This window comes from Eublepharis macularius, chromosome 5 (genome assembly GCF_028583425.1).
Source record: "Eublepharis macularius isolate TG4126 chromosome 5, MPM_Emac_v1.0, whole genome shotgun sequence".
In the NCBI taxonomy this organism is placed as follows: Eukaryota; Metazoa; Chordata; class Lepidosauria; order Squamata; family Eublepharidae; genus Eublepharis; species Eublepharis macularius.
Genome location: NC_072794.1, coordinates 8,055,219 through 8,068,491, shown reverse-complemented (window position 1 = coordinate 8,068,491; position 13,273 = coordinate 8,055,219). Strand labels below are relative to the sequence as shown.

Here is a 13,273-nt window from a genome sequence, read left to right as displayed (position 1 = left end):
TTCCCCTACGGCTGCAGTAAGATCCATATTGTATTTCCTGACTCAGACTGAAAAATGGCGGGGGGGGGGGGTTCAATTGGATTTGTAGATCCTAATAGGATGCAATTGCTTATCCTGGTAGCTTCCTAATAATTTAGTATTTTATATTAAAGAGGAAGTTTAATTTCAGGAGCACAGCTACCTTCCCCCCATCATTATGCATGAATTATTGTGGCATTTACTCTCAAGCCAAGAAAAGCTCATTGGACGCAGCCTAAAAAGTAATTGCATGAGCACAGATGCGAGAGGATTCTTATGTTGGAATGGCCACATACGTATTTCCATTATTCTGATCAGATTTTGCAAAACCAAGAGAGGGGAAGGAGGCAGAACTTTAGCCTTTCTGATGGTTAGATGATCATACTTAGCAATGGCCGTTCACATTTAAAGTGTTTGCCACACTCTGCACAGACACTCTGCACAGTTCTCTCGGAAATTCTTACAACTGCCCTGTGAGGTAGGGCCACAGAAACAAATGCCCAGCTCCTCACCTGCTGAAGCAGGAAAGATTCCCAGCCCCAACCAAGCAATGTGATAGCTAAAAATGAATATAGATTAATGGTCAGAATTTAGTTGTCAGAGATTTGGGGAAACCAGGTTCAAATCCTCTTTCCCATGAAGCTGAGTGACCTTGGTCCAGTTACACTCTCTTAGCCTAACCTCCCTGTGCGGATAAAATGGAGGAGGAGAGAACAGAGTCAGCAGCTTTGAGTTCCTCAAGAAAGGGGCAGAATAATAATAATAATAATAATAATAATAATAATAATAATAATAATAATAATAATAATAGATCCAGAGGAGTTAGCCATGTTAGTCTGTAGTTGCAAAATAGTAAAGAGTCCAGTAGCACCTTTAAGACTAACCAGCTTTATTGAGGCATAAGCTGTCAAGAACCACAGCTCTCTTCATCAGATGCAACTTTATTGTAGTGATGAAGAGAGCTGTGGTTCTCAAAACTTTATGCTACAATAAAGTTGGTTAGTCTTAAAGGTGCTACTGGACTCTTTACTATTTTGCAATAAAAATAGATAGACTAGTACCACTCTAGGTTGCAATGGGAAGGGTTAACGTCTGCAAACATAAAATGCTCCCTACAAATATGGCTGGGATAAAGCCCTATGTACTATTTCACAAACCAGTCCCCGCCCTCACACCCACACACACCCTGAATGCAGCCCACTCTGCAACCTCACTGGGGTGGCACTTTGTAGAACCTACACAAAGCCAAAGAAGAAAAATTGATTCAGCAAAACAGGGAAAGGGAGGCAATGCAGGAATCTTCATTTAAATCACTCCAGTCCACCTTCTCACAGCTCATTTCTGCCTAGCTGCACACACTCTCTCTGGACGACCTTATCCTGCTGAATACTGGGACTTAGTACAGGTTGGCACCTTCTCTGCTGACAAGAGAGCTCATAATAAATTGTCAGCCCAGATCAGAGAAATAGATTAATCCCCCAGCCTAGAGGGAGAAAGATCAATTTAGGACGTACCATAGAGAAGGCAGCTTCCCTCACTGCCCCCCCCCCCAGCACTTCCACATGCAGAAACCCCTCCCTTTACTTCCCGGTGCCAGGAAGACAACTGGAATCTGTATTGAATTGTCCTGCAGAATTTTAAGCATGCCTTGCTAGATTGGGCTGAAAGTACCAGTGATGCCTCAGAACGCTCGAAAGCAGGGCACGAGGGCAACAGCCCTGCCTGTGTTGCTGATCCCTAGCATTCAGAGGTACACTGTTGCTACCTATGGAGGTTCCACCTAGCTACTAGGGTTAATCCTTTTATAAGTTATCAAACAGAGCCACTATCTCTATATCTTGGGAAACTAACAGAGCAATCCTAAACAGTGTTACTCCAGTCTAAGCCCATTGAAATTAATGAGCTTAGACTGGAGTAACTTTGCTTAGGATTGCAGTGTAAATGTCTTAAGTGAAAGTGCTCACTTTGCCAGCCATGACCCTCTTGCCATTCATCTTCTTTGGATGACCCTCTTGCCATTCATCTTCTTTGGATGACCACCCAGATTATAGCTTTAGGATAAAAGATTCTCAACTCCTTTCTAGAGACATAAAGGCCCAGGATAAATCTTGGGGTTTTTTCCCCAAAAAATGTTCCTGTGCACATCTCCAAATCATTCATAATAATCTAAATGTGTCTATATGAAAAGACTCAACATGGTGTAGTCTCTCCTTAGATTCCTTGATCATTTTAGCTGCCCTTTTCCATAAGTTCCTTTTTTGAGACTATGAAATTTGATTTTGGAATAAGAGAAATTCCATAGGAACAACTGTGCATATTGCCTAAAACAGCATTATAAATTCTACATGCAACCAAATCTGGAGCAGCATAGCTTTTATATGTGTTGTTAAAGGAGACATGCATGCCACTAGATGTTATGGGGGAGGGAATACCTAGAAAATACATGAATCGCATTTGCTGACACAGAGGCCATTTCAAATCAACTTGAGTGCCAGAGCACGCATGCTTCCCAGGGAGCCTCAATCAATCACAGATAGAATAAGCCACTCCTTGTAAGAACTGAGGACTATGTGCATGCAGTTACATCAAATAGATCTCTCAATGCGTGGAGGGGGGAATGTTGACAAAACATAAACACCAAGGAAGCAAGGCAGAATTCTGCAAATGAGTTCTGGGGCCACACTGAAAAGTCAGCTTCAGCACCCAAAAAATAACCACCAACCTCTCTTCTCCCATCTCTGCCCAAGTTTTAAAAAAGAAAAGTTTGGCTTAACTCATCAAGATTGTAGAAAGCTTATCATTTAGATACTTGACAGTTACGTTGGAGTGATTTTGTTTTGTAAAGCACTGGATATGAGTGTCATCAGGTTATTCAAGGAGAAATCTGTCACCTCCTTTCATAATACTTGCAATCTGGAAATCACCCAAATTGAGGACACACTCCAGCACCAGCAATTAAGACATTTACACACACACCCCATATCTCCCCTTCCAGGAGCCTACAAACTCCCAGAGGTTGAAACAGGCATTTCCTTCTATCCCTCACTCCCACACGCTTTAACTGACTCTCATCACTGTAAGCTCAACTAGCAGATTCAGTCTGCGCGAGGAGGCCATTTTTGCGAGGTGGGGGTTAATAAGTGCTTTTCAATTTACAACGCAGTATTTCTCCAGCATGCAGAAACCCCAACCTTCTCTATGGGGTGGGCCCCTTCCTCTTCTCACCTGCCAATGAGTACCTGCCAGGTTCACTAGGAGAAGGAGCAAACAATTGCATTAGATACCATTAGATTCACTTAGACATTCATCCAGCCTTTTGAAGAAGCCACACCAACAATTGTACGCTGATCTCAGAGGGTGTTCCTTTCCAATAATTTCAAGAAAAAAAAGGCTTCAAAGATTTTGCTCAGTGCGCAGGTGGAGATGGGAACAGGCAAAATATCTCTAAGGGCCACATGAAGCATCCAAGTGCCCCCAAGGCAGTGGTGATTAATACGCTTTTCAACAACCCAAGGTGCCAATCATCTAATTCGTTTTTATTCCACTCTTCCTCCAGGGAGCCCTACATGCTTCCCCCTTCCTTGTTTTATCTGTACAACAACCCTGTGAGGAAGACCATGCCAAGAAAACATGATTGACCAAGGGTCACCTAGCAAGCTTCATGGTGAGTGGTTATTGGGATCCAGGCCTCCAAGATAACTCAAAAGTTTTGCAAGATTCCTCTCCATCATTAATCCAACTTTCCAGGTGGAGCTACCTCTCAAAAGGATCCCCTAATCTCAGTGGCTGTTTCTGTGGGAGAGCAACACACTTGGGGTGAGAAGAAAAGGCAGACCAAGGTCCACCAGCCAGCCAACTTCAACCCATACTCACTGAACTCCCCCAACCCCCCAGTATCTATACAAAATCATACTGAAGAATGGGGGCCCTGTCCTTGAGCAGCTTTACTGATACTGCGCCATCAAGATCAGTCTTGACTACTTGGGCCGGCAGTGGCTCTCCAGGGTTTCAGGTGGGGGTCTTTTTCACCTAATGCCTGGTCCTTTTTCACTGGAGATGCCGGGAACTGAACCTGGGGCCTTCTGTATGCCAAACAGATGCTCTGCCGCTGAGCCACGGCTCCTCTCCAAGAGAGGGGACGAAGCATAATTGGGCAGTTCAGCAGGACACCATCCCAAAGCATCACTACATCAGGAAGTAGAAGCATTCCCAAATGTATTGCACTTTATCACTCTGCAGGGAACCAAGGACCCTGCCCTGGATAGCCCAGGTGAGCCTGATCTCATCAGATCTCAGAAGCTAAGCAGGGCCGGCCTTGGGTAAGTAATTGGATGGGAGACCTCTAAAGAAGACCAGGTCTGCAGAGGCAGACAATGGCAAACCACCTCTGCTGGTCTCTTACCATGAAAACCCCACCAGGGGTTGCCATAAACCACCTATGATTTGACAGCACTCTTCACCACCAAGGTACCAAGAAAGGCATCTTCCAGATCAAAATGCAGCAATAGAAATCCAACAAATAATAACTGTCAGGGAAGACTGAGAACTCCATTACTTTCATTCTTAGCAAAGATGCAAGAGAGAGACTTGCAAATAAGACTTTCAGAAGGTAAGCTTTTGAGAGTCAGAGCTCCAGTCTTCAGTCGGTCTCTAAGGTGCTGCTGGACTTCAATCCTGCTGTTCGACTGCAGACCAACACTAGCTGGTACTATCACTTAATGAATGACAGCTCAGGGTGGATCTGAGAATGGGAGGGAAGCTAATTCTAACAATCTGGAGAAGGGAGCTCTGCCTCTCGAAAGCTCACACCCTGGAAATCTTGTTGGTCTCTAAGGTGCTGCCGAACTCCAATCCTGCCCTTCGACTGCAGACCAAGACGGCTGCCTGCCTGCCTGCCTGCCTGCCTGCCTGCCTGCCTGCCTGCCTGCACAACCTCCTGCTGCAAACTGACCCAACTCCTCTTTTGAAGCTCAGGAGATCTCTGAGCAGTGGCACAACAGACCCTTGCGCTCCCCTCCCCCAAACACACACACACACATCTTTTTTTTTTAAATTAGAGAAGCATTTGGTCACCCATCAGCTGCCCTGGAGCTTCTAAGGGAGGAAGGAAGGCAGCACCAGATGGTGAGGAAGGCAGCAGAAACGGGGCGGCCAGAGTGGGTCATTTTGCATTCTGGAGGCGTTATGGGTGGGGGGCCCTGGCTGATGTGGGGTTCTCAAGAGCCCAGTAAAGTTCTAGGTCTGCTTGATGACATTTATAAACACGTCTGAGAAAAGGGGGGGGGAGGTAGTCAAAAAGGGCATCAACTCCCCAACAACGCTGCTAGGGGCTGAAAGGAAGGACAAGATGCGAGGGCACAGAAGTCTTTGCTCACATTTGTTATGGAATGAGCTCTCAGAAGAAAAGTACGGGGAACATGTTTTAAACCTACACATGTTGACTGATGATCCTGTGACAGACACACACACACACACACACACAACACACAATCAAACACGGTTTAATGGAATTCATGGTTGCAGGATAGGAAACGCACTCTTTTTTTGCATTTCAGTTTGGGATCCAACAGGGACTTCTCTTCTACCCACACCCAAAATACAGCCCCCACCCCCCCCGCCCCCACCCCATCAACTCTGCCTGCTACGCTCTGCCTTGCAGGAAAGCAACTGCACATTGTTAGATTTCCATCTCCTCCACCTTGCAAGGATAGCAAGCAGGAGGGATGTCCTTGTTTCAAGGCCAGCACAAGGAAGATCCTTCCCCTTCCCATCTTCCCTTCCGGCAAGGGGGGGGGGGGATCTTGTGCCACCTCCATTATGGGGTGGATTCTCTAAGATGCAAAGGGGGGAGCAGCCAACAACCACACCCACCCACACACACACACACACAGACAAAACATAGAAAAAGACAGAAAACAGAAACGGAAGCCGCTTCACTTGCCATCGAACCAGAGGAGGCTCTCCTCGGCATCTTCCAGAAACACATTTCAAGGTGCCCTTTGATCAGGCCTAGCTACATAATTCTGCCTTCTCTAGACTTGTGCAGGCCAGAAGTCCGGATCAGGGAAGGAGGACAAAGCACCCTGGGGGGAAACCCTTGCACCTTTGAAGAAAGGAGGGGAGTGTATTGTAACTTTCCATGATTAAAGCTGACAACATCCATCCCCAAGCATTGTCCCCCAATGGAAGCTATCATTTCTCAAGAACAGGATCTTCATCGACCCCACAATTTCTCTGTAACACTGGATCACTAAAAGAGAGATCACTCTATGCCCTCCCGTCTCAAATATTTGAGATCCTCCCACCCCAACCATGGGGACAACTCAGTCTAACTCCCCCTCCCCAAGCTTCTTGAACTTTTTACCAAATTCTAAACACGCATATCCACTGCCACACTCCGGAGTTTTGCAAACACACCTGGTGCAACTGAGGTATAGCCACTCCCCATATTTCCTAAGTCCTAACCCCCATCTACCAGGCAAAGCATTGCCCCCACATCCTACAGCAACTGAATGGCACAAATTTGTTTATACCTCCCTGCCGCTAGCTACCACTGGTAACACTCCAGGCTGGACAACATATCGATATACCTTCCCCTCCAATAAAGGCTGTCGGAAATAGAGGTGAATCATGCAGCCCCCGCCCCCTCCCGCAAGTTGTACAATGTGGAAGAATGAAGACCTACCCTCCTCCCATTCATTGCAGCAAGTGCAACATAGTGGTCAGAGGGTCAGACTAGGACGAGAGAGACAGGAGTGCAAATCCCTGCTCTGCCAGGGAAGCTTGCTGAGTGACCTTGGGCCAGTCACATACTCTCAGCCTCAGCTGCCTTGCAGGGTTGTTGTGAGGATAACAGGGAAGAGAGAAGTAAGACACTTTGGATCCCGGGGGGAAGGGGGGAGAAAAGTGGGCTGTGAAAGGTAGGAAGTGATATTTTTTTCACAGGTGTGTGTGGTGCAGTGGTTAGTATCAAACTAGGAGACCCAGCTTCAAATACCCACTCCACTACAGAAGCCCGCTGGGTGACCTTGGGCCTGTCCAGCCACCTTACTGACCTCATGGGGTGAATGAACCATGTTTTCTGCCCTGAACTTCTTGGCAATAAAAACATTCTAGATGTTTACCCTCTTTCAAGACTTTAAAAGACACAAACAAATAGAATGACCTCGTGTGCACAGACACGCTAAACTTGCCACAGCTAGACATGGAGGTCCAGTCACCAAAGTTTAGAGCGGCAACTATCCGGCTTCCCCAGGAGTCACCTAAAACCTTCCGGGTGCTGGGCACTGATTCTTAGCATACACACCTCACTACTGGGCCACAAAGATGGCTTACTCTCCAGCACAATAATCTGCCCATCCACCTGAGAGCTACCCCAGAATTGTCCCTGAGGCAAATCGTTCCATATCATATTAGCACTCAACGAATCGGGGGGGGGGGGGGAGTGGAGAGAATTTTCCCCCTGGAAATTGCTGTGAATTGCTGTGAACAGCCCCAAGGTGAACCCCTCCATGAGCTTCCAGTACTGCTCCTAGGATGACAGACAACTCGAGGCCCAGAAAATCTTCCTCCTCTAGCCCTCCAGCTTCCACATCCCTCTCTGTCCAGCTTACTACCCAAAACTTCTCTCCTTACACAAAATTGCTGCACTAGAGCCCCTAACCAACTTCTCTCAACTGCCACACCCCTAATGGAAGGGAGTCAATCCAAAGGGTACACTTGACCCAGTAGTGGTCCTGCCTGAATCTGCTCCAAAACAGTGAGAATTTTCATGGGTACAGGAGCACCTTCAGGACCAACTAGATTTCCAAGGTATGAGCTTTTCAGTGTCAGAGCTCCCTTCGTCGGATACAAGGAGTGGGAAAAGATATGAGTCTCCTGGACTATAAAGCCTCCTGCCTTTTCCATTCTTTGTAGCTGAAGAAGGGAGCTCAAAAGCTCATACCTTGGGAATCTAGTTGGTCTTGCAGGTGCTCCTTTACTCGGATCTTGCTCTTTGACTGCAGACCAACAGGGCTGCCCACCTGAAACTATCTTCATCAAGATGAAATCCCCTGGGGGAAGGAGGCCTTCCGACCAGAGGCAATGACCTCGATTGACCAGGAGTAGCCAATGGAAACCGCTAGGGAGAAAGGGAACCAGAGCGGCACAGTCACTAAAAGCACAGGTTCGAATCCCCACTCTGCCACAGATGCTTGCTGAGTGACCTTGGGCCAGTCTCGCTCGACTCAGCCTACCTCGCAGGGTTGTCGTGCACAGAAAAGAGGCGAGAGCAAACCACTTAAGGCGCCCAGAGCTCCTCGGAGGAGCTGAAAAGTGTTAAGCGGAGAGGGAAGACGTGCCCCTGGAAGAGGACGTCCCAAGTTAAGGATATGGCAGAATCCGCACGCTGCCACTCCCCCCAGGCAGACCTCCCGCCGGGAGCCGCCCTCCTTGCCTGAAGTCGCTGTAGGGGTGGATGATCCAGGCGCCGGCCGACTTGACGCGCTCCTGTTCCCGCTCCACCGCCTTCTGCGAGCCGAACATCCGCAGCGAGAACTTGTTGACGCCCGGCTGGAGCATGGCCCCGAACTGCCGCTGCATGAAGCTGGCCTGGCTGCCGCGCGGCTCGGCCTCGCCCGCGACCCCCGCGATCCCCGCCGCCGCCGCGCCCTCCTCGGCTGCCTTCGGGGAGCCGCCGCTGTCGGGGCTGCAGGAGAAGGAGACCTTGGGCTGCAGCGCCGGCTCGGCCCCCGGCTCCCCGCGCCGGCACTCCCCGTTGGGCGAGCCGCCCTTGCCGGCTCGGCCGCCCATGCTGCAGCCCCGCCGCAGCGCCAGCCGCGCGCCCCCTCCGGACGCCTCCTCCGCCGCCCCGCTGTCGCCCCCCGGCCGCATGCCGCTGCAGCCCAGACGGCAGCCGGCAGCCCGCTCGCCCGTCCGTCCGTCCGCCAGCCAGCCGCTGCAGCAGCAGCAGCAGCAGCAGCAGCGACTGAGCCGGCCGAGGAGGAGCTCGGAGGCCCAGAGGGGCCGGGCGGGGGAGGAGCGCGAGCGGGGCGCAGGAGGAGAAGCGAGGGGGGGCCCTTCCGACTGGAAGCAAGGCTTTTTTGCAATCCAAGCAGGCGCATTAGAGCATCGAATACGACGTTTCATCAGGCAGACTCGTTCAGATGTGCATTCCGGCGGGGGGGGGGGTTCCCAAAATCCAAGCCCTGCAAAAGTTAAGAATATCCTTACCTCTAATTGAAGATAGATCAAGATAGGTGGCCCCGTTTATCTGTACCAGTAGAAAAGAGCAAGAGTCCAGTAGCACCTACAAGACTAACAAAATTTGTGGTAGGGTAGGAGCTTTCATTTATTCAGATACCTGGTATCTGAAGAAGTGAGCTGTGACTCAGGAAAGCACCCTACCACCAATTTTGTTAGTCTTGTAGGTGCTACTGGACTCTTGCTCTTTTCTTCTCTAACTGTTAAATGTTGTTAATGGTTCCTCATTCTCTCGGAGAAGGGTGACAAGTGGAGTGCCTCAGGGATCGGCCCTGGAATCTGTTCTGATCAACATTTTTATAAATGATTTGGATGAAGGAATAGAGGGAATGCTTATTAAATTTGCAGAAGATAGTAAATTGGGAGGGGTAGCAAATACGGCCGAAGACAGAGTCAGGACACAGGATGATCTTGACAGGCTGAAAAAAGGGGCTAAAACAAAATGAATTTCAACAGAGATCAATGCAACATTCTGCATTTAGGAAGGAAAAATCAAATGCACAATTATAGAATGGAGGAGACTTGTCTTGGCAGTAGTAAGTGCAAAAAGGATCTAGGGGTCTTAGTAGACCATACATTGAACATGAGTCAGCAGTGTGATGTGGTAGCTAAAAAGGCAAATGCAGTTTTGGGCTATATCAACAGAAGCATAGTGTCCAGATCACGAGAAGTGATGGTATTGCTTTACTCTGGGCTGGTTAGACCTCCCCTAGAGTACTGTGTTCAGTTTTGGGCATCACAATTTAAGAAGAATATAGACAAGCTGGAACATGTCCAGAGGAGGGCAACGAAGATGGTGAGGGGTCTGGAGACCAAGTCCTATGAGGAAACGTTGAAGGAGCTCGGAATGTTTAGCCTGGAGAGGAGACGACTAAGAGGCGATATGATAACCAGCTTCAAGTACTTGAAGGGCTGCAATATAGAGGATATCGTGGAGTTGTTTTCCGCTGCCCCAGAAGGTCGGACCAGAACCAACGGGTTAAAATTAAATCAAAAGAGCTTTCGGCTAAACATTAGGAAGAACTTCCTGACAGTTAAGAGCAGTCCCTCAGTGGAACAGGCTTCCTCAGAAGGTGGTGGGCTCTCCTTCCTTGGAGGTTTTTAAGCAGAGGCTAGATGGCCATCTGACAGCAATGCTGATGCTGTGAACCTGGGCAGATCATGAGAGGGAAGGCAGGAAGGGTTACATCAGTGCTTAGTTCTCGTGGCCTCTTCTTACCTGCCCAGGGTAAGGCCAATTGCAACCTTGGGGTCAGGTAGCAATTTTCCCATGCCAGTTTGCTAGGGAACCTAATGGAGCTTTGCCATCTTCTGGGTATCGAGTAAGGGTCACTGTGTAGGTGGGGGGAGGTATTTGGGGATTTCCTGCATTTTGCAGAGGGTTGGACTAGATGACCCTGGAGGTCCCTTCTAACCCTATGATTCTATGATTCTGAAGGGCTTCACATGCTGCTTCTTTGATGCCTCCTGTCATGTCTGTACCCCATCTGTCAGGTCTGTTGCCCGCAGTCCCTCCATCTTTCTGAACTTTGCATTCATCTTCTGTGTGTGTGTGTCTATTTTTCACATAAGCTGTGCATCTCCTGGGAAGGCTGTGCTCTTATCTGAGATGGCTCACCACAGCGGCCTTGGGACAGTTCCATCCTACTCTCCCACTGACTGTACCCTGCTGGTTGGGCACCAAGGGTGGGGAGGCTTACGTAGAGGGACAGAAACTTTGTAGCAAGCACTCCATACATCATTCTCAACAAAGGACCTGTGTACAGCCAGATGCTTTTACTTGCCTCTGTGTAACCTATGGACATATATATGCTGAAGCTATGATATCTCATTAAAGAACCTTAACTCAAGAAAGCCTGGATTTCTTGTTGCAAGGGATGGGAGTCAACTTCAACGTATCCTGTTCTCCATAGACTGACATATTGTTGAGAATCTTCTTCTTCTCCCTCTCAACCTACACCCCAGAGACATGGCTACCGGGTTTACCCCGATAGAGTCGTTCGACCTGGGAGAGGAGGTGGAGGGCCGTTCCAATCAACCACCTGGGTCTCTGGACCCAATACTGCCGGGAGGAAGGACATGGGCAGATTTAGGTGTGATCCCCAGGAGCAGGATTTCCCACCTGACGTGGACTTCCCTGCCTACCCCAAGACAGTGGGCCCCTAGGCCAAGAGAAGAGAAGGAGCGGCGCAGAGGGACTCTGTTTGCGTGCTACTCTGCAGGGATGGGACTCAGCAGCAGCCTAGACCCCCAACTCTCTGCTATACCTGAAACTCAGTCGGGGCGAGAAATGGGGGGGGGGATTACGCCTGGGAGTCACTCCAAATTTCTACAGCGGCGCTTCACCCGGCAATGTTCAGCAACGCTCCCGATCTCTGGTGGGACGAGATGGCCGGGTGATACGTGGAGGCGCCGGGGCCGCAGGAGAGCAAGACAGCCACCGCCCACGTGCCATCCAGAACAAGTTGGGGACCATCGCACGGGCTCCTACAAGGTGGGATCCCCCGTCTTGACGGAAGGCGTGGTGCAGCACAAGGGGGACCGTTTGGATGTCCTCATGAAACAAGTCCAAATCATGCGCTATAATATGTGAGTGGTAACTGGCCTTACCCAGGGATGGACAGACAGTGCCCGTGGACTGCAACAACCCTTAGCACCCCTGGGGATCAGGGGCCTGGGACTGCACTCCACTGCACCTGCTGGCCCATCAATCTCCCTGGACGCAGAACAATTGGCGCCGTAGGATGTACAAATACTGGAACTTGCCAGTGAAATCAACAAGGAGTCTCAGGAGTGTAGCTCATCGGGATCAAGTGACTACCAGGACGCCTCCGGGACACCTGTTGGAGCAGGCACCACCCGAAACTCAGGGGCCCCAACCGAACCGGACTTCTCCGTTGAGGAGTTGGAACGAGCGTGGAGAATGCAACGTGCCTGGGAGGAGGACCTCCTCTGAGCAACAGCCCAAGCCGCGGGGGGACCTGGCGGCAGGGAAGAACTTTTGGCCGCACAGGCCGAGGAAGCACATTATGCTGCTCTGGAAACCCAAGTGTCGGCGATGAGAGGGGAGTTGGCGCAAGCGGCGCAACGCATGGAACTCATGATGGCCCAGCCAACAGGACCCCCTGCACCGCCAACTGAAGAGGCTCCACCTGCCCCGTTGCTGCCGCCTCAACCTGTTCCAGCGACCACCCGGTCAACTGCTACTGAGGCTGGGCACACTCGCCCTCCACTGGCACCTGCAACCTCCGGTGGGAGGCGAGCAGCAGGGCCTAGACAGGGACCACCAGTTGTGCCAGCACCTGGGCCCGGACCCTACCTGGAACAGCCAAGGAGCCGTCGGGCAGAAACAGCTGCTCCGACTCTACCACGGCCACACTCGCCAATGCCTCCGAGAAACCTACGCCAAAGGACTCCCTGCACCGCCAACTGAAGAGGCTCCACCTGCCCCGCTGCTGCCACCTCAACCTGTTCCAGCGACCACCCGGTCAACCGCTACTGAGGCTGGGCCCACTCGCCCTCCAGTGGCACCTGCAACCTCCGGTGGGAGGCCCGGAACAGCCAAGGAGCCGTCGGGCAGAAACAGCTGCTCCGACTCTACCACGGCCACACTCGCCAATGCCTCCGAGAAACCTACGCCAAAGGACTCCAGTTGCACCCCCTCCTCCGGTGCCTCGGCAAGCCCCATATGCTCCCTCGGTTGGAGGAGTTCCGCTTCCCAGGCCTAGAGACCAGACCGTCATTCCTCCCCCGCCCCACATGGGGCTACCCAGCTCCCACCGCTGCTCCTGTCAGTGCTTATCCAGATACACGAGCGAGGGCTATGGAAATCACAATGGACTGGGTAAAACTGGAAGCCACCTTTGACGGGGAGCCGCAAAAGCTGGGCTTTTTCATAGTACAGGCTCTGCAATTCTTCAATGAGAGGGGACACCTATTCCCCTCCAAACAGAGCCGCGTCATCCATCTGGGATCCAGACTAGAGGGAACAGCAGCAGAGTGGTATGTGACT

At 50.5% G+C, this 13,273-nt stretch overlaps 1 protein-coding gene across 1 annotated transcript in view; it reads right to left on the bottom strand.

Annotated features, from left to right (window-relative positions):
* Positions 1-8,622, bottom strand: part of HCN2 (hyperpolarization activated cyclic nucleotide gated potassium and sodium channel 2) — a 64,680-nt gene extending 56,058 nt beyond the window's left edge. Inside the window, exon 1 of the mRNA XM_054979637.1 lies at positions 8,456-8,622. Within this exon, the coding sequence (XP_054835612.1) occupies positions 8,456-8,601 (146 nt within the window). The 5' untranslated portion in view covers positions 8,602-8,622. The remainder of the gene's footprint in view (positions 1-8,455) is intronic.
* Positions 8,623-13,273: the final 4,651 nt, after the last annotated feature.